This window comes from Salvia splendens, unplaced genomic scaffold (assembly GCF_004379255.2).
Source record: "Salvia splendens isolate huo1 unplaced genomic scaffold, SspV2 ctg962, whole genome shotgun sequence".
Classification (NCBI taxonomy): domain Eukaryota; kingdom Viridiplantae; phylum Streptophyta; class Magnoliopsida; order Lamiales; family Lamiaceae; genus Salvia; species Salvia splendens.
Window position 1 is genome coordinate 627 of NW_024599652.1, and position 24,501 is coordinate 25,127.

The 24,501-nt window shown below is 44.9% G+C and overlaps 1 protein-coding gene across 1 annotated transcript; it reads left to right on the forward strand.

Moving 5' to 3' along the window:
- The first annotated feature begins 22,373 nt into the window (after window positions 1-22,373).
- LOC121791905 lies at window positions 22,374-23,435 on the forward strand. The gene is made up of 2 exons (XM_042189721.1): window positions 22,374-23,183; window positions 23,247-23,435. The coding sequence occupies exons 1-2, from the start codon at window positions 22,374-22,376 to the stop codon at window positions 23,433-23,435; spliced, it is 999 nt and encodes a 332-aa protein (XP_042045655.1).
- Window positions 23,436-24,501: the final 1,066 nt, after the last annotated feature.

The window sequence follows — 24,501 nt, forward strand, 5'->3', positions numbered from 1 at the left end:
TGATCTGCTTTTTGAGGCTCATCAATTGGAAGGATTGCTCGAGAGGGGGAGGTAATATAGCGTGGATCAAGTTATATGGAAGATAACCGAACCGGTTGGATCATTAGCAAATGTCGTTGCCACTTGATCAATGCATCTCCGCTCTCACTCGGTCCCTACCAAAGTAATTTAATAACTCCCAATTTTTGCATTACTTTAAACAGTAAAAGCGGCAAGTTCGGGGTCGATCCCACAGAGAAGCTGGTATAGTCAAGTGTGTGAATAGTGAATATGGGGTACTTTGGGAGTTTTTAACTACTGATTTTAACTTAGACAGAAAAGTAACTAACTACTTGATCAAGGGAAATTTAAACTACTGGTAGTTTCAAAAAGCGAAACTTAAATTGAAACAGTAAACATGAGGATGAAAACGGAAACAACTTTGATTAAACTAAAACTTAGAACAGTATAGCATGAAATTTAAGCTAAGCTAACACTTCGGAAACTACGAAAGCAAGTAAAACCGAGGAGATCCTAGGCGGGAAACTTAAGAATACGCCTACAGATATCAAGTATTCTGCAGCGCTCATTAGATTGCCCTTTCTAACTAAGCATTATTTATCTAAGCTAAGCTATCTAGAGAACTAAACTACAGAGAACTAAGCTAAACTAAAGACGGAAAGTAAAGGATCTGATTCTTTCAATATGGTGGCGCATCCTCTATTTATAGGCTCGACACGTCCTCCAGCTGGATAACGATATTGGCAGGGAATATTCGCTCGTGCTGAGAGTGAGCGACTCATTGATTTGCTACGTGCTCTCCTTCTAGAATGACAACGCTTTTCAGTAACAAATTCGTGACTCAGCTCCGTCCTTGCGTCTCATATATCAGCACGTGTCCTCTTCTAGAACGTGTCCTTGATAACAGAATGATGACGCACCATCCAGCTCATAGCCTCATGTGTCCTTCTTCTGGCAGCCAGTGGTCCCTCCTTAACTGCTTGATTACTCCCCTTGATCAACTCCCCGATATCTGGCCTTTTTTGCCTATTGTACTCACTTGATCATTTGGCCTTGTTGCCTTGGTCAAGCGGCATTCCTGCACATTTAACACTTGTTTTGCACGATAACCGATCAGTAGCGTACATTTTACCCTTAAACCGATGCATGAAATGAGCCTTATCAAACTACTCACACTTAAAACATACTTGTCCCCAGTATAAAGAAAAAAGAAAAGAAAAGATATGGCAAATTTCAGGCATGGTTACTCATTTCAAGAAAGTAAAAGAAAATGAAAAGGAAAACAAGACTTGAAACAAAAACACATATTCACATAGATGCATTAGACCGAATAAATTTCCAACAATCATACCCGAGGTCGAGGTCAATCCATTTGCCAGCAGCTTATGCTCTTCTTCTTTTTTGCTTTTTACTTGATCAAGGTGTCAGTTGTCAAGATTGCTCAATTTTTTAACCACTTTTGGATTCGCTCAGTCACTCATTTCTCACCAGAGATGTTAGGACTGTTCACGTTCACTCGGTATTGCCACAAATTTAATACCTCGAATCGGACTGCACAAGATAGTTCCTTAAGGTCTTTGTTTCGGGTTGTAATGAGGGCTTAAGGGTCGTAATGTGTTGAGGTAGGGTCGTAGGGGTTCTAAGTTTAAAATATATAAACTGAGGAAAAAAGAAGAAAAACACATGAGTCGAGAGACCAAAGATTTGAACTTTTTATTTTGCCACTACAGATCTTACTTTCTCAAAGAGCGACTTTTAGCCCTTTGGCTTATTTTTTTTCTATTTTCGACTTACCGAAGTCAGGTTACAAATTTTTTTCCTGGCCTCTTTTTTTTCTCAACTTTTCTGGATAATATATTTTTTTTACTTGATTTCTGACTTGATCAACCTGATTGACTAAATCGCTCAACCCGGCTACCCTTTTATTTTTTTCTTTCTATTGGTATCCCCTTTTCTTTTGAAATTGACTTATCTCTCTGGCCCCTTTTCCTCACGTGTTTATAAAAAGTATACGGATGTAGGTTTTTGGTTTCAAAAGAATGGATAAAAGTGTATGGGTTCAACTTGGTTATCTAAGGGGTGCCTACTTGACAAGGCGGGTTCGTGGAGCGAAGGAAGAAAAGGCTCAAAGGGTTAAGTCCTAATACCTTTAGTCCTTACTACTTGTGCAATTTTTCATCTAAATATTAAAATTCAGCCTCTCGTAAAAATACTCTTTGTAAAAAATAGTAGAAAGTGTTCTACTTTGACTTATAACTCACATATAGATGGGCTTCACAGTAGGTTTAAAAAAATGAGCATTTCCATCATACTTACGGTCGTTCAAAACTGATCAAGTTTTTGCAATCAAGTTTCTACATGTAAACATACTGATTCCTTTTTCTAACTCTTCCCAAAGTAATCAAGTTTCCACTTATTCAATTCCATGCATGCTGTCTATTTATTACTACTAATATTTTGTGTTTTTCAGAAATTTTTGACATGTACGATTTTTATTTTCTGGAACTAACCCTCCCCTCTCCCACTGCATATGAACTCGTCCTCGAGGGACTGGATGCAGTGGAAAAAGGGTTAGGTATAGGCGACGGCACAACAGAAACCAAGGAAAACTTCTCACACTTAGACCAGACACTGGGCTAAGTGTGAGACAGTGCGAACAATCAAACATGCTAAGCGAATCAGAAAAAAAAACAACAAACAAAACACAGATATAGGCAGACGAACAAACATGACAAAAACAAACATGCATAACTTCTCACACTTAGACCCAACATAGGTCTAAGTGTGAGGTGGAGCAGAATATCAATTATACATACCAAAAAACAAATAAAAATTGTTTTGAAACTGGAAATGAGTAGAGATCGGGGAGGTTGTACTTAACGTTTTCTAGGAGGTTGACTGGGGGATGTTGAGTTTGGCCGGGAGGACGATGGGCGCCGGGTCGGAGGAGAGCTTGTAGAGAGAGTTAGAGGTTGCCTGGCTAGGGTCAGTTGGCGGATAGCCTCCAGAATCCTAGCCTGAGCGACCAACTGGGCGTGTGTGTTCTCCACCACTGCGTAAGCATTTGCTCCATGCGGAGCTTCCATTCGCGGTCAGCCCGTGCAGCCTCCTATGGGTCTGCCTCCGTTATGGGCACCAACTCCAATATCTTCCTCGGTGGCCTCGCTGAGCTTTCCGGTGATCGGCCGATCTCCTCCTGTCCTCGCTCCTGGTCTCCTGCTGCTCCATCTGCCTCTCCTGCCTAGCCTTTTCATAGAAGCGAAGCTTCCCGCTGGGTAGCCGTTCAAGTACCTGTATTCTTACAAAGAAATCCAGGTTATATAATTCGGGCTTAGGGCAACTGCTAGGACGCCCAACGTCCTTGTGGAGTACTAGGTCCAATTCCGCCTTAAGTAGGCTCCAAGCAGGTGGCAGACGTTGAGGTGACGGGCAGGGCGAGTGGTAATCTGATTTATTGAATAAGCCAGCCAGTAGCCAAGATGCACCCTCCTCTGCTCCTTCATGCTCCTCATAAAGGAGAGCTCGGCCAAAGTAATGATCGCCAGTGTATTGGCTTGGCCGAGGAGATTGCAGGCAAGGTAGACTTGAGCAAGACGGAGGGCTGGATCAGCAATATGGGTTTCTCTAGACTCAGAGGCTTTAAAATCGGGGGCACGTCCGTTGCACATGACCTGCTGATCAAACTCCGGCTTCCTCTGAGGAAGGCCAATATCACGCCCAAACCATTCTCCACTAGCGACCTGGGCCTCTGTATAGAGTCCCATCCTCACAGAGAACTCGTTCAGGCTCATCTTCTGCTCACGCCCGAACACCCGGAAGGAGACGCTCATGGCCTCCAAGTTTGTGCTTCCGATAAACCGGAAGGAAGTGAAAAATTCTTTAGCTAGGTCTTCAGGCACGAAGGTATCCTCGATCTCCAGCAGCCATTCAAAACCAATCCAGTAATATACTGGGTAAATCTCTCCTCAACCTGGATAATCCCCAAGGCTGGCTGATGATTCTCTTGCCGGCCTTTAGCCGCTTCGTTGGCGTCACCCTCTGGTGGACCTCCACAGCTAATTTGGGGTCTTCAAATTCCAGCATCCGCTGGAGGAGGTCCGTGGTCAACACCATAGTCTGTCTGAAATAGTCGATAGCGGGGGGTGTTGTAGGGCTTCCATGCTGCCTGCGGAATGTTCGGCCCCATCGAAGCTCTCTCTCCTCAGTTTCACTGCCCTCGTTGCCTTGTTGTTGAGGGGCAGGTCGGTCAGTATCAGGAATCACAATGCCCCGGGTTGTGGGGCGCATCCTCTTCGGATGAGGAGGAACACTCTCCTTCCCCTTCCTTTTCCTCTCTCTCTCTTTATTCTGACTTGGCTGTCCTCAACAGCCATTCTTTCCTCATCGGCCCCACCGGCTGCTTGGTTTACCTAATCCTCCGGCTCATGCAATATCGACCGTACTATGCGGGGTCTCTCCACCTGCTCCTCCTGCGCCCTCTGCATGCCGGCCACCCTGGCCTCCACCTCCTCCACCGACCGGTTGATCTCCATTTTGTGCGTCCGACGGTGCAACGGCTCCTCCTCCTTATCCGGGACCGATTCATCCTCTGCATGAGGAATGAAGTTCCATTTCGCCTCCCCTTGTTGCAGTATTTCGTTGGGAGGAGGCAGAAGGTCCTCCGTAGAATCGTCGTCAACATTCACAACCTCGATCGGTTGTGTCGCCCCTAGGAGAGTAGGGGAGTTGAAGCCTCCGCCACTTGGTGGTGTCGGAGCGTTGGGAGCAGTCGTGCCCTCTGCACGTGGTTGTGGCACAGAATCTGCTTCGGCAGCGAGAGTGGCGGCTGGTTGTGCCCCTTCTTCCTCAGAATCGTCCCCACTGTACTGTACTAGTGGAAACGCGGGTGTAGGTTGTGACGGGGGTTCGGTGTTTGGGAAGAAGATGGAGGGTTTTGGGAGGATTTTGGGGTGTGGAAGTTGTGGCTCGGTCCCTTGACAGGGAAATCCCCAGTCGGGCTTTAAGGGTGGCGTAAACGGTCGGAATATCCGTATCGAAGGTACTCTGGAGGATTCTGGTTAGGCTCCATTGGGCTTCTTCATCTACTTCGGAAGATGGAGCGGCGGCGCTGGTTTGTGATGGAGGCTGAAAGGATGGGGTAGGGTTTTCAACTTGGGCCTAGGGCGAGGTTCTCCGCTTACCACTATCGGCGCCGGAACTGGAAGAGGAGGATGAAGTTGGGAGTTGTTCAAGCAATATTGTCACTGGTAATGGTGGTAGGTTTTGGTGAAGAGGATGATGATGTTGGGCAAGGGTTTTTGAACTTTGAGCGGTATGGGAGAGCAAAGAGAATGTACTATAGGCGATTTGGTTAATAGTGATATCCGAATCTGAAAATTGCTTTTTATACTGATATTGCGGCTGTTGGGATCCTCTACTGTTGAGATCCCTGCGGCTGTTCAGATCCTTGCAACTTTTCACGTACAGGCGCGTCCTTTCAGAGTGCCAGCTGGCTTAGCGTCTCCGATACGGTTCTGATAAGGCCTATTTCATGCATAGGTTTATGGATGAAATACATGCTACTTGATCGGTTTATCACGCAAAACAAGTGTTAAATGTGCAGAATTACCACTTGACCAAGGCTTCAAGGCCGACCTGATCAAGCAAGTACAAAGGCGATAAAAGGCTCAAAATCGGGGGAGTTGATCAAGGGGAGCGATCAAGTAGTTAGGAGGGGACCACGGGCTTCTGGAAGAAGAGCACTTGAGGAAATGAGCTGGATACAACGCACCATTCTGTTATCAAGGACGACGTTCTAGAAGGGGACACGTGCTGGAATATGAGACGCAAGGACGAAGCTGAGTCACGAATTTGTTACCAAAAAGTGTCGACATTCTAGAAGAACAACACGTAGCAATCAATGAGTCGCTCATTCTCAGAATGAGTGAATATTCCCTGACAAGATCGTTATCCAGCTGGAGGTCGAATCGAGGTTATAAATAGAGAATGTGCCACCACAAGAAGAGAGACACTTTACTTTCCGCCTAGTTTAGTTTAGCATAGTTATCTAGCGTAGTCCAGCTCTCTAGCTTAGTTAGTTTAATTCTCTAGCTTGGTTAGATAGCTTAGTTAGAAGGGCGACCAAAGGGAGCGCTGCAGAATACTTATTTCTGTTAGCGTGACTTAAGTTTCCCGCTGAGATTCTTCTCAGTTTACCGCTTTCTTAGATTCCAAGTGTTAGCTTAGTTTAATTTCACACTGTAATCAGTTTTTAGTTTAATCAAGTTATTTTCGCTTTAAATCTGCGCATTTACTTTTCTGTTGTTTCCTACAAATCACTTGACCCAGTAGTTAGAATTCCGTTGATGAAGCTAGCTAGTTTAAATTCTGTCTAGATTAAAACAGTAGTTAAAACTCCCAAATTAAAGCGTGGCAGCAGCCAACCCCCCCTCCTGTTCACTACTCACACACTCGACACACCAACTTCCCTGTGGGATCGACCCCGAACTTGCCGCTTTACTGTTAAAGTTGTGCAAAATTGGGAGTTATGAATTACTTTGGCAAGGCGAAAAGGACGAGAGCTAGAGTGCATTGATTAAGTGGCAACGACATTTGCTAACTGATCCAATCAGTTCGGTTATCACTCCATATAACTTGATCCGCATTCTATTCATGTTTTCGATCTCCTTCCTAGTCCCTCCAAAATGGCGCCGTTGCCGGGGAAGCATGGTGTTACTTTATGTTTGTGCGTAGTGTGTAGGTGTATATAATTTTGTTTCTCATTTTTTGTTTTTGCTGTTGATGAGAAGGTACCACCAAGGCGATTACTGGAATCATCCCTTGATATATAGAAGAACTAACACTCAGTGGAGAGTCTAGGAAGCCGGCGTTGTCATCACTCGTCGCAGAGCCGCATTAGAAGCAGCAGCAGCCACCGAGCAGAAAACACAACCACCACCACTAGAACGAACGGAACCAGAGATGGTCGTTGTCATCGACGACTCGGGGATCGGTTCTCTCCATGCTCATGATGAGAGAGACCCCACGCATGCCATCACCGCTACTCCTGGGATGCGGACCATTACCATCAAATCAGGAGTACTGGCCGTCTTGTCCCACTTCTATGGCCTTTCGAATGAATGTCCGTATGCTTTTCTGGACGAATTCTGCCGGTACTGTGATATTCAGCCCGTGCCAGCTGGGTCCACATCCGAAGATTACAGACTCAAAGCTATTCCTTTTGTCTTGAAGGGGGACGCAAGTGTCTGGCTGTCAAGGCTGCCGGAAGGATCCATCAGAACGTGGGCTGAGTTTCGCATGATATTCCTCGATCGTTTCTTTCCAACATCAAAAACAAGTGCCCTAAAAAGGGAAATTACAGAAGCCAGACAGGAATACGACGAGCTCCTCGTCCAGTACTGGGATAGGTTCCAAGGGCTGCTTCAAGCATGCCCTAACCACAAATTGGGAGAGAAAGAAATGTACTCGATTTTCTATGGCGGACTCACGGTGGATAGCAAAAACGACCTCAACCTCGCAACACAAGGGGATTTCTCAAAAACCCTTTTTAGCCAAGCTAAGAATATTTTGGAGAGGCTGATTGAGGCTAAGCGGTCGTATGAAACCTCTCGAGGGCAGTACAGGAGAGGAACAGTGCACGCAGCAGAGGCGCGCAACGATGAAAAGCTGGAGGCTCGATTCGAGCGGATGGAGAAGAAACTGCTGGAAGCAGTAGAAAAAACGAGACCACCGCTACCACCTGCACCGAAGGAGACACAGTATGTGCCGCAATCGTTTCCACCAGAAGAACATCACTACTACTATTGCGAGTTTCCCCCAGAGGAAGAACCGCAGGATCAAGTAAATGCCGTAGGCCACTGGAACGCAAATGGCAACTGGATCCAGGGGAAACAGAGAGAAGCTCCATGGAGGGACCACCCCAATATTCGATGGACTGATCAAAACCAACCACTTCAGTTATTAACCCAGCAAGTACAACCCTCTGAAGGGCAATCCAACTGGCCCACACGGATCCAGGACAGACCAAAATTTGGAAGAAACAGGATACATAACGTACCTCAAGGAAACTGGGCCAGTGGAGGACAGCCCAACTGGTCAAGCAGACAACCGGAGGGAAATTAGGGATACAAACAGCCAGGCCCTCAGTTTACCAACCAGGGTAGGCAATCGAACAACCAGATGGTCACGTACATTCCACCACACCTATGGGGAAATCAACAGTACAACCAGCCGCGGTATCAGCAAGAATACTACGGACAATCAGACCACCCGCAGCCCAACTATAGTGGAGGACCACCGAATCAAAGATACAACAGACACCCCAATGAAAGCCACGTAGAAATGTTGATACCACGCCATCCAAATGATGCAGTGCGGGAAATCCAGGAGGCTCAAAAAGAGCAGCGGGCGGCGTTGGAGATCCTGACGAAACAACTCTCTCAAGTTGCAGTATCGTTGGGCGAGTTGAAGGGGAATGAAGCTACTATGCAACCACCTGGTCATGAGGAAGGGTCTACCAAGGCCCCAACCATCCCTGTGGTCAGGAAGGGTCTACCAAGGCCCCAACCATCCTGCGATATCTCCACCAACTGTTTCTGAACCAAGCCGTGAGGAAGATGGAGAATCCAGCAGAGGTGGTCAAGTGAAAGAAAAAGGCAAGGAAGGAGAAGCCTCAGAACAAAACTCAGAAGGAAGAAACTGAAAGGGTTAAGCCCTATCCGTACCGTGGAATGGTGACGAGGAAAACGGATGCCACAATCGACGTGGCAAGCATGTTCAAGGACATGGATGTGAAGGTACCACTCTTAACGGCGTTAAAAATGCCCCCGATCAGTAAGTTCATTAAAGACTACCTAGCAGGGAAGGTCAATAAGGAAGGGAGACTAATTACAGATGAGAACGTGTCTGCCGTAATCCAGAAAAGCGATCTCCCCTCCAAGAAAACTGATCCTGGAATGTTCACGCTTCCAATTTCAATCGGAGACATTCAGGTAGAGCACGCCATGTGCGACTTGGGGGCATCTATCAATGTTCTGCCATACTCCATCTACCGGAAGCTGGGAGAGGCCAAACTAGTCGGCACGGATATAATGATACAGTTGGCCGTCAGATCATGTATTCACCCCGAACGAATTCTGGAAGACGTTATTGTAAAGGTGAATAACTTTCTATACCCAACTGATTTTTTCGTAATCAAGATGACAGAGCCCATAGCAAAAGAGTCCAGTGGAGTCCTACTGGGACGACCGTTCTTGCCTACGGCCAGCACTATCATAGACGTCCGCAATGGGACGATCAGTCTGGACTTCAAAGGAGAGCAGTATACGTTCAATATCAATGAGGCCATGAAGAGGCCAGCCGACGGAGAAAATGTGTATTCTGTGGATGTAACTTAGCCCTTGGTGCAAGAATTTTTGGAAGAAGGATTTTTAAAAAGGCAGTTCACGGACTCAGCTGTAGATGAAGAGGTCGAAAAGGAAGTAGAAGAGTGGTTTGAAACAAATAAGGTCGGAGAAATGAACGACCAAGCCGTCGCAGAAGCAATAATAGAATTTTGTGAACGTCCAAAGCCAACTGGGTCGAGTAAGATAGCTCAAGTATCTAGCATTGCAAAGCAGCTTGATCAAGGAAAACCACTGAGTGATGAAGCTGCAGAGAACCCTCTGCCCACCGAGGAGCCAAAGCCCGCAAAAGAGTTGAAAACCTCTTCCAGCACATTTAAAGTACGCCTTCCTGGGAGAAGGCGAAACTATGCCCTTCATTATAAACAGTCAATTGACCTAAGGGCAGGAAGACAAGTTACTGGAAGTATTACGAAGGAATCAGAGGGCTATCGGCTGGAAGCTGACAGACTTGGTGGGCATTAGCCCGAATTTGTGTATGCATCACATCCGGTTGGAGGAAGGAGCGAAGCCACACCGCGATCAACAACAGAAACTCAACCCCAACATGAGGGAAGAAGTGCTGAAAGAAATTATCAACTTAGTTTCAATCGGAATTATCTATTCCATTCCCGATAGTAACTGGGTCAGCCCAGTGCACATGGTGCCTAAGAAAGGAGAGATTCAAGTGGTGAAAAATGAGAAAAACGAATTAATCCCGACAAGGCCAGTTACTGGGTGGAGAATGTGCATAGACTATAGGAAGCTGAACCAAGCCACAAAGAAAGATCACTTTTCTTTGCCGTTCATTGATCAAATGCTGGAGAAGTTGGCAAGGAAACAGTACTTCACTTTCCTGGATGGTTATAGTGGCTATTTCCAGATCGCTGTAAACCCAAATGATCAAGAAAAGATGACGTTCACCTGCCCCTTTGGCACTTACGCTTACAGGAGGATGCCCTTTGGCCTCTGCAATGCTCCGGGCACTTTCCAAAGATGTATGATGAGCATTTCTCGGACCTATTGAAAGATTGTATTGAGATCTTCATGGACGATTTCACTGTCTATGGGGATGATTTTGATCAAGGGCTGCATAGCCTGAACAGGGTATTGGAAAGGTGCCGCCAGAAGGACTTAGTTCTGAATTTCGAGAAATGCCATTTTATGGTAACTGAAGGAATAGTCATGGGTCATGTAGTATCCAGCACGGGAATAGAGGTCGACCCAGCAAAGGTAGCAGTTATTGCCAAACTCCCTTATCCTATAAACCAGAAGGAGATCAGAGCCTTTTTAGGGCACGCTGGTTTTACAGGAGGTTCATCAAAGATTTCTCAAGGATAGCCCAACCTCTAACAAGACTTCTCCAAAACGATGTGGAATTTAAATTCTCAGATGCCTGCAAGGCCGCTTTCCAGTTTCTGAAGGACCGATTGATAAACTCTCCAATAATACGTGCTCCCAACTGGAATCACCCCTTCGAGGTGATGTGCGATGCTAGTGGTTATGCTGTGGGAGTGGTATTAGGTCAGAAAATCGAAGGGAAAAGTTACGTCATCTTTTACGCCTCCAAAACTCTGAATCAGGCAAAAAGAACTATGATGTGACCGAAAAGGAAATGCTATCAGTAGTCTTCGTGTTTGAGAAGTTCAGGCCTTATCTGCTTGGGTCCAAGGTGATTGTCTATACAGATCATGGACCATCAAATTCCTCTTGACAAAGAAAGAGTCAAAGCCGCGGTTGATCAGGTGGGTACTCTTTCTACAGGAGTTTGATTGGGAAACAGTGGATAAGAAAGGATGTGAGAACAAGGTGGCAGATCACCTGAGTCGAATTCTGCAAGAAGACAATAGTGAAGCCATTCCAGATGCTTTCCCTGAAGAACATCTCTGCCTGATCAAGTCAATACCCGATCAAGGAAGCAAGGGACAGAACACGAAGAAGGAGCCATGGTTCGCAGACATGGCTAATTACTTGGTAACGGGGGAGTTACCTAGAATTGACGAAATTTCAAGGGCACAGAAGTTAAAACTTAAAAGCGATTTCCGAAACTACTATTGGGATGATCCTTACCTGTGGAAAATGGGGGCTGATCAAGTAATCCGACGCTGTATACCAGAATGGGAGCAGGAAGACGTGATGATCCACTGCCAAACACTAGCTTGCGGGGGTCATTTTGGGCCAAAGAAAACAGCAAGGAAAATACTTGATAGTGGGTTTTATTGGCCGTCCATCCATAGAGATGCTTATGAATTCTGCAAGAAGTGCCCTCGATGTCAACTGACTGGAGGAATATCTACTAGAGACGAAATGCCTCAGATCCCCATCATTGTGTGTGAAATATTCGATGTATGGGGAATGGACTTCATGGGACCCTTTCCCGCATCTGAAGGTAATCTCTACATACTGGTGGCAGTGGACTATGTGTCCAAATGGATCGAGGCAAAGACAACTAGGACGTGTGAGTCCAGAGAAGTGGCGAAGTTCTTGAAATCTAACATATTTACCCGATATGGAGTACCACGGGCCATTATCTCTGACCAAGGGACTCATTTCGTCAACAGAACTATCGAAGCTTTGATGCGAAAATATGGAGTCCGCCTAACCCCCCGCCGTAATGGTGTTTGAGAAAAAAAAAAAAAGAACCTTCGCAAGAAGGAACTCAAGGTGGGCCAGAAGGTACTGCTGTTCCAGTCCAGACTGAAATTGATGCCAGGAAAGCTTAGGTCAAGATGGATAGGCCCGTATACCATTGTCGTCATCCGAACGAATGGAGCAATCGAACTCCAAGGAAGCGATCCAGACTCGCCTTCATTTATGGTGAATGGTCATAGGGTGAAGCCGTACAGAGAGGGAATGGAGACATTTGTGGTGGAAGACAATCCACTACTCATGCCTGACCCTCGACAGTAAACAGTTAAAGGAATGATCGAGTACTCATGGGTAGTCTGCTTGATCAAGCAACAAATTCTTAATCTATTTAAACTGATCAAGTGACGTCTTATGAGAACTCGATCAAGTCCTTCGTAGCTAGTGTAAATAGTTTTTCGTGTGTTAATTTCTTTTTCTTAGTTAAAAAATAATCGGAAGTAAAGACGGAAGCTGATCAAGTGGTATTAATGGAATTCTCATCTAAAATTAATTGTCCACTTGATCAGAACAAATTGAATTTAATTGGTGGTAAGTGATTGAGGTTATCAGGGCAGGTGGTGAAAGGACGCGCGCAGTCACTGAAGAGGTGTCAAGCTGCAATGAAAGGACGTCCTAGGGAGAAGGAGAAAGCGTATCAGAGAAGCTTTGCCAGCTGGCACTCTGAAAAGGCGCGCCCGTACGTAAGGAGTCGAAAAGATCTGAACAGCCGCAGGGATCTCAACAGTAGAGGATCCCAACAGCCGCGATATCATTATTAAAAGCAGATTTCAGATCCGTAAATCACTTTTACCCAAGCCGCCTACATATCATTCCTTTTGCTCTCGTCGAGAATTCTCCTCAAATTCAAAACCCTCTTTCAAGAAAATCCAAATCTACCCACCATTACCAGAAACAATGTTGCTCGAGCAACTCCCGACTTCATCCTCCTCTTCCAGTGCCCGTGCTGATAGTGCTGACCAAGAAACCTCCTCACAAGCCCAAATAGGAAACCCTAGCCCACCTACACCAACCGCCGCTCCACTACCTGAGGTGGAGGAAGAAGCGCAACGACGCTTGACAAGAATCCTCCGGAGTTTTCCCTCCGATATGAATGTCGCGACGGTTTACGCCGCTATAAAAGCCCAAATGGGAGTAACCCTGTCAAAGGATAAGACCGTAGCAGAGCCAGAGGAGGATGCACACGCTACCAATGAATGGAGGCTCCGCATGGAGCAAATGATGATACAGCTAGTGGAGAATTCACAAGCACAACTGGTTGCTCAAGCCAAGGTTCTGCAGGCTATTCGCCAACTGACCCTCGTTATGCAACCACCACCTCCCTCTACAAGCTCTCCTCCACCTCGGCGCCCGACATCTTCCAGGCCACCTTCACTACTCATTCCAGTACACCTCACCCCGATCTCTACTCATTCCAAGTTCCAAAACAATTTTAATTTTACTTATTTTTGGGTATGTATAACTGATATTCTACTCCACACCACACTTAGACATATGTTGGGTCTAAGTGTGAGAAGTATGCATGCCTACTTTTGCTATCTGTTTTGTTCACCTGCCTATATCTGTTTTGTTTTTGTTTGGTTATTAGCATGTTTTGATTGTTGGCACTATCTCACACTTAGCCCAGTGTCCGGTCTAAGTGTGAGAAGTTTCCCTTGATTGTTGTTATGCCGTTTCCTGTGCCTAACCCTTCTTTCCACTGCATCCAGCCCCTCGAGGACGAGTTCATATGCAGTGGGGAGGGGGGACTGGTTAGTTATAGTAGAATCATACATGCTAAATTTTTTTTTGAAAAATAACAAATTCCAAATAGTAATAAAATAGGCAATATGCATGAAATTGGATGAATGGATGACTTGATTACTTCTTGGGAGAGTTAGAAAAAGGATTCAGTATGATCACATGTACAACTTGATTGCAAAAGCTTGATCAATTTGAATGACGCAAGTATGATAGAAACGCTCAATTTCTAAACCAACTGTGAAGCCTCTCAATATGTGAGTTATAAGCCAAAAGTAGAACACTTTCTACTATTTTTACAAAAGAAAAATTATGAGAGGCTGATTTTTAATATTGAGATGAAAATTGCACAAGTAGTAATGACTAAAGGCATTAGGACTTAACCATTTGAGCCGTGTTCTTTCTTCGTTCCACAAACCCGCCTCATTAGTCAAGGCACCCCCTAGTTAGCCAATTCGAGCTTATACACTCTTTCCCTTTATTTGAAGCCTTAAAACCAAATTCAAAGTTTCATATCACATGAGGAAAGAGGGTCAAGAGATGGAGTTTGTCAAGGGTAACGAAAGGGGATAGCAAGAAAGAGGAGGGGCAGCCAGGGTTGATCAAGTTAGACAATCGGGTTGATCATTGATCATATAAAAAGAAAATGATGAAAAGGTCAAAAAAAAAAGAAAAAAAGAAAGGGCATGAAATAGTTGTAACCTGACCCAGAAAATCAAAAGCAAAAAATAATATAAGGCTGAAGGTCGAAATCTGACCAAGAAGGAGCACCAAAGAAAAAAAATATCCCAATTCTGATCCAGCGAGTCTAGGTAAATCTTTGGCTTTTTGACTCATGTGATTTTTTTTAAAATTTTTTATTTTTTATTTTTGAACTTAGAACCCCTAGGACCCCACCCTAATACGTTACTAACCTTGAGGCTCGTTACAACCTTAAAACAAAGACCTTAAGGAACTATCTTGTGCAGTCCGATTCAAGGTATTAAATTTATGGCAACATCGAGTGAACAGGCCTAACTTCTCAGGTAAGGAATGAGTGACTGAGTGAATCCAACAGTGGTTTTTGAATTGAGCAATCTTGACAAGCTGACACCTTGATCAAGCAAAGGCGAAAGAGAATGAACACAAGCTACTGACAAATGGATTGACCTCGACCTCGGGCATGATTGTTGGAAAATTATTCGGTCTAATGCATACATGTGAATACGTGTCTTTATCTTAAGGTCTTGTTTTTCTTTTCGTCTTTTCTTTTACTTAAAAAATAAATAAACCATGCCTGAAATTTGCCCTATCTTTTTCTTTTCTTTTTCTTTATACTTGAGGACAAGTATGTTTTAAGTGTAAGCAGTTTGATAGGGCCTATTTCATGCATCGGTTTATGGGTGAAATACATACTACTTGATCGGTTTATCGCGCAAAACAAGTGTTAAATGTGCAGAATTACCACTTGACCAAGGCTTCAAGGCCGACCTGATCAAGCAAGTACAAAGGTGATAAAAGGCTCAGAATCGGGGCAGTTGATCAAGGGGAGCGATCAAGCAGTTAGGAGGGGACCACGGGGTTTCTGGAAGAAGAGCACGTGAGGAAATGAGCTGGATACAGCGCACCATTCTGTTATCAAGGACGACGTTCTAGAAGGGGACGCGTGCTGGAATATGAGACGCAAGGACGAAGCTGAGTCACGAATTTGTTACCAAAAAGCGTCGTCATTCTAGAAGAACAACACGTAGCAATCAATGAGTCGCTCATTCTCAGAATGAGTGAATATTCCCTGACAAGATCGTTATCCAGCTGAAGGCCGAATCGAGCTTATAAATAGAGGGTGTGCCACCACAAGAAGAGAGACACTTTACTTTCCGCCTAGTTTAGTTTAGCATAGTTATCTAGCGTAGTCCATCTCTCTAGCTTAGTATAGTTTAATTCTCTAGCTTAGTTAGAAGGGCGACCAAAGGGAGCGCTGCAGAATACTCATTTCTGTTAGCGTGACTTAAGTTTCCCGCTGAGATTCTTCTCAGTTTACCGCTTTCTTAAATTCCAAGTATTAGCTTAGTTTAATTTCACGCTGTAATCAGTTTTTTAGTTTAATCAATTTATTTTCGCTTTAAATCTGCGCATTTACTTTTCTGTTGTTTCCTGCAAATCACTTGACCCAGTAGTTAGAATTCCGTTGATCAAGCTAGCTAGTTTAAATTCTGTCTAGATTAAAACAGTAGTTAAAACTCCCAAATTAAAGCGTGGCAGCAGCCAACCCCCCCCCCTGTTCACTACTCACACACTCGACACACCAACTTCCCTGTGGGATCGACCCCGAACTTACCGCTTTACTGTTCAAGTTGTGCAAAATTGGGAGTAATAAATTTCTTTGGCAAGGCGGAAAGGACGAGAGCTAGAGTGCATCGATTAAGTGGAAACAACATTTGCTAACTGATCCAATTGGTTCGGTTATCACTCCATATAACTTGATCCGCATTCTATTCGTGTTTTCGATCTCTTTCCTAGTCCCTCCAGGTTCCTCCCTCTCTCCAGGACGTCCTTTCCAATGCAGCAGTTGGCGCTTCCTGACACCTTTTTAGTGACTGTCCATGTCATTTCATCACATGCCCTGATCAACTAATCATTGTACCACCAATTAAATACAAATTCGACTGATAGAGTGGTTAAGGAATTCCAGATGAAGACTCAAATAGGTCCACTTGATCAGTTCCGACTCTTATAAACTAATAATTAAAAACTAACACATAAAAACCTATTTACACTAATTACCGAGGACTTGACCGAGTTCCCCTAGGACGTCACTTGATCAGTTGAATAGACTAAGAAATTGTTGCTTGATCAAGAAGACTACCCATGAGTACTCGATCACTCCCTTTACCTGTTTACTGGCATGAGTAGTGGAATGTCGTCCACTACAAATGCCTCCATTCCTTCTCTGTACAGTTTTACCTTGTGACCATTCACCATAAAAGAAGGCGAGTCTGGATCGCTTCCTTGGAGTTCGACTGCTCTATTCGCTCCGATGGCGACAATGGTATAAGGCCCAATCCACCTCGACCGTAGCTTTCCTGGCATTAGTTTATGTCTGGACTAGAAGAGAAGCACTCTCTGGCCCACCTTGAGTTCCTTCTTACAAAGGTTTTTATCATGCCACATCTTGGTTTTCTCTTTGTACCACATGGCCGAATCGTAGGCATCAAGGCGGAGTTCTTCAAGCTCTTGTAGTTGCATCATTCTCTCCCCAGCACCAGCTTTGACATCCATATCCATCTCTTTTACTGCCCAGAAGGCCAGGTGCTCCTCTCCCACCGGCAGGTGGCACATTTTCCCAAATACCAGCCGGTATGGGGACATTCCGATAGGCGTCTTAAAGGGGGTCCTATACGCCCAGAGCGCGTCCTCCAGACGACGACTCTAGTCCTTCCTCGTGGGATTGACCGTTTTCTCTAGAATTGCCTTGATTTCTCAGTTTGACACCTCGGCTTGGCCATTGGACTGCGGGTGGTAGGGTGTGGATAGACGGTGGTGGACTCCATATTTCCTCATCAGGGCTTCGATGGTTCTATTGATAAAATGAGTTCCTTGGTCCGAGATAATAGCCTGTGGCACCACATAGCGGGTGAAGATGTTCGACTTTAAGAACTTCGCCACTTTTCTGGACTCACATGTTCTTGTCGCCTTTGCCTCGATCCATTTGGACACATAGTCCACCGCTACTAAGATATAGAGATTGCCTTCAAAAGATGGGAAAGGTCTCAGGAAATCCATTCCCCATGCATCAAATATTTCACAGAAAATAATGGGGATCTGAGGCATCTCATCTCTTGTAGATATCCCTCCAGTAAGCTGGCATCGAGGACACCTCTTGCAGAACTCATAAGCATCTCTATGGACGGAAGGTCAGTAGAACCCGTTGTCCAGTACTTTCTTGCTATTTTCTTTGGTCCGAAGTGACCACCACAAGCTAATTCGTGGCAGTGAACCAGCACGTCTTCTTGCTCCCAGTCGGGTATACAGCGTCGGATCACTTGATCTGCCCCCATTTTCCATAGGTAAGGATCATCCTAATAGAAGTATCGGGAGTCGCTTTTAAGCTTCAGCTTCTGTGCTCTTGTAGCTTCATCACTTCCAGGCAGTTCACCTGTCACCAAGTAGTTGGCCATGTCTACAAACCATGGCTCTTTCCGCGTGTGCTGTCCCTTGCTTCCTTGCTCGGCTTGATCAACCTATTCCACTAGATTGGCCCACTGTCAGTCAGATGTTGACTTGATCAGGGGGGTGCTCCTCAAGGAAAGCGTCTGGGATAGCTTAATCGTTATCTTCTTGTAAAATTCGGCTTAAGTGATCCGCCACTCTGTTCTCGCATCCCTTCTTGTCGACTGCCTCCCAGTCAAATTCTTGTAAGAGGAGGACCCATCTGATCATTCTTGGCTTTGATTCCTTCTTAGCCAACAGGTACTTGATCGCAGCATGGTCAGTATAGACTATTACTTTGGATCCCAGTAGGTACGGCCTGAACTTCTCAAATGCGAAGACTACCGATAACATCTCCTTTTCGGTCACGTCATAGTTCTTTTGTGCCTGATTCAACGTTTTTTATGCATAGAAGATGACGTAACTTTTTCCTTCGATTTTCTGACCTAATACTGGCCCCACAACATAATCGCGAGCGTCGCACATCACCTCAAAGGGGTGATTCCAGTCGGGGCGTGTATTATCGGAGAGCTTATCAATCGGTCCTTCATGCATTGGAATGCGGCCTTACAGGCATCAGAGAATTCAAACTCCACATCGTTTATGAGAAGCTTCGTCAGAGGTTGGGCCATCTTTGCGAAATCCTTGATAAACCTTTTATAAAACCCAGCATGGCCTAAAAAGGCTCTGATCTCCTTCTGATTGGTAGGATACGACAGTTTTGCAATGACCGCTACCTTTGCTGGGTCAACCTCTATTCCCCTGCTCGACACTACATGGCCCAGGACTATTCCTTCAGTCACTATAAAATGGCATTTCTCAAAATTCAGTACCAAGTCCTTCTGGCGGTATCTTTCCAATACCATGTTCAGGCTGTGCAGCCCTTGATCGAAATCGTCCCCATAGACAGTAAAGTCGTCCATGAAGATCACAATGCAGTCTTCCAACAGGTCAGAGAAAATGCTCATCATACGTCTTTGGAAAGTGCCCGAGGCGTTACAGAGGCCAAACTGCATCCTCTTGTAAGCGTAAGTGCCAAAGGGGCAGGTAAACGTCGTCTTCTTTTGGTCATCTGGATTCACAGCGATCTGGAAGTAGCCACTATACCCATCCAGGAAGCTGAAGTACTACTTCCCTGCCAATTTCTCGAACATCTGATCAATGAATGGTAGAGGGAAGTGGTCCTTCTTCGTAGCTTGGTTCAGCTTCCTGTAGTCTATGCACATTCTCCACCGAGTAACTGGTCTTGTCGGGATCAATTTGTTTTTCTCGTTCTTCACCACTTGAATCTCTCCCTTCTTGGGTACCATGTGCACTGGGCTGACCCAGTTGCTGTCTGGAATAGAGTAGATAATTCCGATTGATACCAACTTGACAATTTCCTTGAGCACTTCTTCCCTCATGTTGGGGTTGAGTTTCCGCTGTTGGTCGCGGTGTGTCTTGGCTCCTTCTTCCAGTCGGATGTGGTGCATACACAAGTCTGGGCTGATGCCCACCAAGTCTGTCAGCTCCTTCTTTTTCAACACTTCCAGCAATCTGTTTTCCTGCCCCTGGGTCAACTGACTATTGATGATGACGGACATTGTTTCTTCCTCCCCCAGGTAGGCGTACTTAAGATGTGCTGGAAGGGGTTTCAATTCCTTCGCGGGCTTTGGCTCTTCAGTAGGCAGAGAAATTTCTGCTGCATCTTTTTCCAGTGGCTTGCCTTGATCAAGCCGCTTCGCTAGGCTAGATACTTGAGTTGTCCTTCTTGACCCAGCTAGCCTCGGGCGCTCGCAAAAATCCATTATCTTAGAGTTTATGTCCATATTTCACTATAAATGTGCTTTGATGAGGTTATCTAGTGTTTGAAGTTAAAATAGGTAAAAAAGAGTCAAAGTGAGCCAAGACGAGGCTGAGGTCTGCTTCAAACGTTAATATGCCTATCAATATGGGGTCCAAATCCTATTTTGAGACTACCATTGTCTTTATCATCGAAAGAGCTTCGCGTGGGTATCTTAAACACCTCAATCGGAGCTCTGTAGAAGAAGTTATGGTCGTTTTACAAGCACTGCGATGTCCAGAAAATCTCACGAGGCCGGGAGAATTATTACCCTATAATTCCACCCGGCCGGGTGTCTCAAATTGAGCGCTTGAAGATCAGAAACTGGTCGAAAATCATCACCCGGCCGGGTGATTTTTACCTTTTATAATTCCACTCGGCCGGGTACATTGTTTTGGCGTATTTTTATGCCAAAAACACGCTTTTTTTATGGGGATTAAAAAGAAGAAAAGAGCGAGGGTTGCAGTCTACGAGATTCATTCTACACCTACCGCCTCCAGCACTCACACACACCCCCAAGCATACATTTGAGAGAGATAATTGAAGATTGAAGACTTCCAATCAAGAGATTGAAGCTTCACTCCCTAGATCGATCTCACAGGAGTCTTAGTATCTTTACTTCATGTATTTGTTGAATTCTTTTGTTTTGAACATGGTTTTCTCTATGAACATGAGTAGCTAAACATCTCTTGTAGAATTCTTGGTGATGAAGCACTGATTTCATAGTTTTTATCCGATTGATTTTGTTCTTGCCTTGCTCTTGTAGTTATTTGATTATTCTTGGGTTTATTCCTTTCAATTGCTTGTGTAGGATTAATTAGATTAATCGGGAGATGAAATAATTAATCTGGAAATAAGAATAATGCACACCTTAATACAATAGAACTCGGGAGAGTTGAGGTTTTGAGTGAGGTCATTGACCTAATCGAGCTTGTGGGAGTTAGGAGTTTAGGATTAGAAGGGGACTTCGATCCTAGAGCCTAATCTACAGGTTTCTCACCTCGGGAGGGGGTTTAATCTATAATTGTGGTCGGCTTAGTAACTCTAGAGACACCAAAAGGTAAGGCGAATCGATTGGATAAGAGCTTGGAATTGTGCATCGGATCCTTGAGTTCTGCAATTTTCTCCATATTATCTTCTCACATCCTTTTCACACCGTGTTTCCTTGTTCTTAATTGTTATTTGCTTACTATATGATTTTATTAGTTGTTAGAACAAACCAAACTTTTCTTGATTGTCTAGATAGTAGTTGATTTTTGTTCGTGGTAGTTAAGTTGATACAAAATTGTCTCTGTGGGATACGATATTCTTGCTTACTAATTGCTACACTAGCCCCGTACACTTGCGGGTATCACTTGTGTTAAAATAAGTTGAGTCAAGTTTTTGGCTCCGTCGCCGGGGACAATTGTGTGTCATTATAGCTTAATATCCAGAAAATAATTGAGATTACTAATCTAGATTTTACTCGCTTAATTTGTACTTTTTATTTTGAGTTCTCTAATAGATGTGTTCCCTTGTTCAGGTTATATGCACAAGCGTTCTAAAGGTCCACCTTTAGAGCCTATCGATCCCGAGATCGAAGCATCCAACAGAAGGAGGAACGCGCAGAGAAGGTTAAACCAAAGGAATCGGGTTTCTTCACCCGCTCATAGGCGTCTACCTTCTCCTATCCAGATAACTCCATCACCCAGTCCATCCCCACTTCCGTCACCTATACAGTACGAGCCTCATTATCCAATTCTAATGGAGAACGGAGGGGAGAACAACTATGAGAATAATCATGAGAACAACAACGAGGATCCTGTCATTCGTCAACTCCGTCTGTAGCTGGTTGCCATGCAGATGCAATTGGATGAGCAAAACGTGAGGCCAGTGCCCGTACAAAATCAGTTTGCCTACAGTCAGAATACTAATCCACCAGTCAACAATGCGGGGATAGCGGCCAACAACTTTGAATTGAGACCGGGGTTGATAGACAGAGCAGAAGCAAACGCATTTGGTGGAACAGGCTCAGAAGATGCCAACAAGCACCTCACCAAGTTCATACAAATCAGCAGCATAGTGAAGGCGAACGGGGTCACAGATGAGCAAGTCCGCCTCATATTATTCCCATTCTCCTTGAAAGACGATGCAAGGTACTGGTATGACAGCATGGGTCCTAACTCTGTGCCCACATGGGATGCAATGGTGGAGCTGTTCTTGGAGAAATACCATCCACCTAGCGAGGCACTCAAACGCCAAGCAGAGGTCATTCAATATAAGATGCAACCTCAGGAGAACATTCTGGAGGCCTGGAAAAGGTTCAAGCAGTTGATGAGAAGATGCCCCAACCACGGGTTAAGCCCGGGGAAACAAATCCTAACCTTCTACTGGGGAGGCACGCTGGAGGCAATGCGCGAATTGAACATGAGCGCCGGAGGATCTCTCTTGAAGTTGGGAGAAGCTGAAGCACTTGAGGTGATTGAGAGATTGGCTTCAAATGATGAGGGATGGAGAAACGATAGAAGCAAATCATATAGGGTGGCATCCACCTCTGATTTTGATAGGATGGATACAATGTCCAAGCAGCTGACTTCCTAACTGACATGCTTGGGTATATGGGAACAAGGCGGGTTGGGACTGAGATGCAACAAGGAGTCGAAGATGTAACCTACGTTCACCAAGGTGGCAATAACAGAAATTTCAACAATTACCACCCCATCCAAGGAGGAGGCAATTACAACCACTATGGGAACAAGGTGCATCCCAACTTGTCCTACGGGGACCTAAATAATGCCTTGCAACTACCACCCGGATTCCAGGTATCAGATGGCCAAATCATAGAACCGAAGAAGGATGAGCTGGAAGATGTGTTAACGACTTTTATGAAACAAACGGGAGAGTGCATGAAAGACTCCAACAAAAGGCTAGTGCAGGTTGAAGCTAATTTGAATGACTTGAATATTCACATGAAGAGCATCGATAACCAGATATGCCAGATTTCACAGGCTGTGCGTATTCAGGGCCAATTCCCTTCACAAACGGTTGTAAATTCTAAAGACTGTAAGGATTGCAAAGCCATCATTCTGAGAAGTGGAAAGAGCTATGAAGGCCCAACCATGCCTGCAGAGAAGGAGAAAATCTCTCAAGAGGAGATAGTTATAGAAGAGGTGGTGGAAGAAGAAGAACCAGTAGAAGAGGTGCCGCCTCCCAAGGTAAGCACCGTGATACCTGCACCCCCTGCTGAGGTTAAGATCTCATTTCCACAGCGCGTGCAGAAGAAGAAACTAGATGATCACTTCTCTAGGTTTCTTGGCATATTCAGAAAAGTGCACGTTAACATCCCACTGATTGAGGCACTACAGCAGATGCCGAAGTATGGGAAGTTTCTGAAGGAGGTGATAGCCCAGAAGACCAGTTGGGGGCAGGTAGACACTATTAATCTAACTGAAAATTGCAGTGCTCTGCTGCAAAGAAAACTGCCTGCCTAGCTGAAGGATCCTGGAAGTTTCACTGTCGACTGCCTCATTAGGGGCTATAAGGTGGAGAATGCTCTCTGCGATCTAGGTGCGAGTATTAATCTAATGCCACTATCAGTGTTCAAGCAACTGAACATCGGTACTTTGAAGCCCACCTCAGCCACACTACAGATGGCAGACAGATCTGTCGCGTATCCATAGGGCATCGTGGAAGACCTACTGATTAAGGTCGGGGAATTTATTTTTTCCCATCGACTTTATGGTCTTGGACATGGAAGAAGACAAGGGAGTCCTCCTACTGCTAGGACGTCCCTTCCTTGCCACTGTAGAGGCAAATATAAACGTGAAAAATGGAGAGTTGACAATCTTCATGGGAGAAGAAAGTCAGACGTTTTCCCACAAACCGAGAAGCATGGATGGACGAATTGAGGAGTGCAAAGTGGTGCGTCTGAAGCACCAAGTGATTACTGAAGAAGAAGGATCGAGTGCAGTCAGAAAAGTGAAGCAGATGGACTTTTATGAGCTTCACATGGAGATGATGGCTTCCACTAACTCGGAGCCAATAGCATGGATCGATGCAGACCATAGTCGCCCTTCACCGGTGCACTCGGTGATCATTACTGAACCCCCTAGGATGGGGGGTAAAATACCAACTGCTGCCAAGGGAAGAAAGACAATTGCTCCAACACTGAAGGAGCCTATCCCGAGAGAGCCTGAAAAGTAGCGACTCACCAAGACTTGGAAGGATCTATTTCCTCATGGAGCTAAGCGATCATCTGGAGGCAACTCTGGGATGAAAGGGGATCTCGGTTGATATTTAGAGACGTCGGGCACACGACGGTAAAAAGTTGCGCTACCATGGGAGGCAACCCATGGAAGGTATCTTTTATTGTTTTATGTATTTCTTTTGGTGTGGTTGCTAAGTAAGCATCACCTCTCGACCAACGTTTCAAACTTATTTCTTTGAGTAGCTTTGAATAAGTTTGGGGGGTGATATGGTGGATGGTGAAGTTTACTGTTTTTATTGTTTCTTTTTTAAATTTATTTTTGAGTAGATTTTTTTATTTCTTTTAGGATTTTTAGTTGAGGATGAATAATCTCCCTTGGATGAACTTGAATGGGGGGCGGAGAACAATAGAGTTAAATTCTGGCATATGTGTTGGATGAGTTGCTTATGATGCTTAAAATTCTTAGAAAACTTGTTGATACTTCTAAGCATGCTTGTATGTTCTATTGTGAGCTGATCAAAGTGAATTGCTCGTTGCCT

Excerpts from the sequence above, each read along its gene's own strand:
- LOC121791905 (XM_042189721.1), top strand. The coding sequence starts at position 22,374 with ATGGGAACAAGGCGGGTTGGGACTGAGATGCAACAAGGAGTCGAAGAT. Across the intron at positions 23,184-23,246 it reads AGAAGACCAGTTGGGGGCAG|CTGAAGGATCCTGGAAGTTT; the intron begins GTAGACACTATT and ends CTGCCTGCCTAG.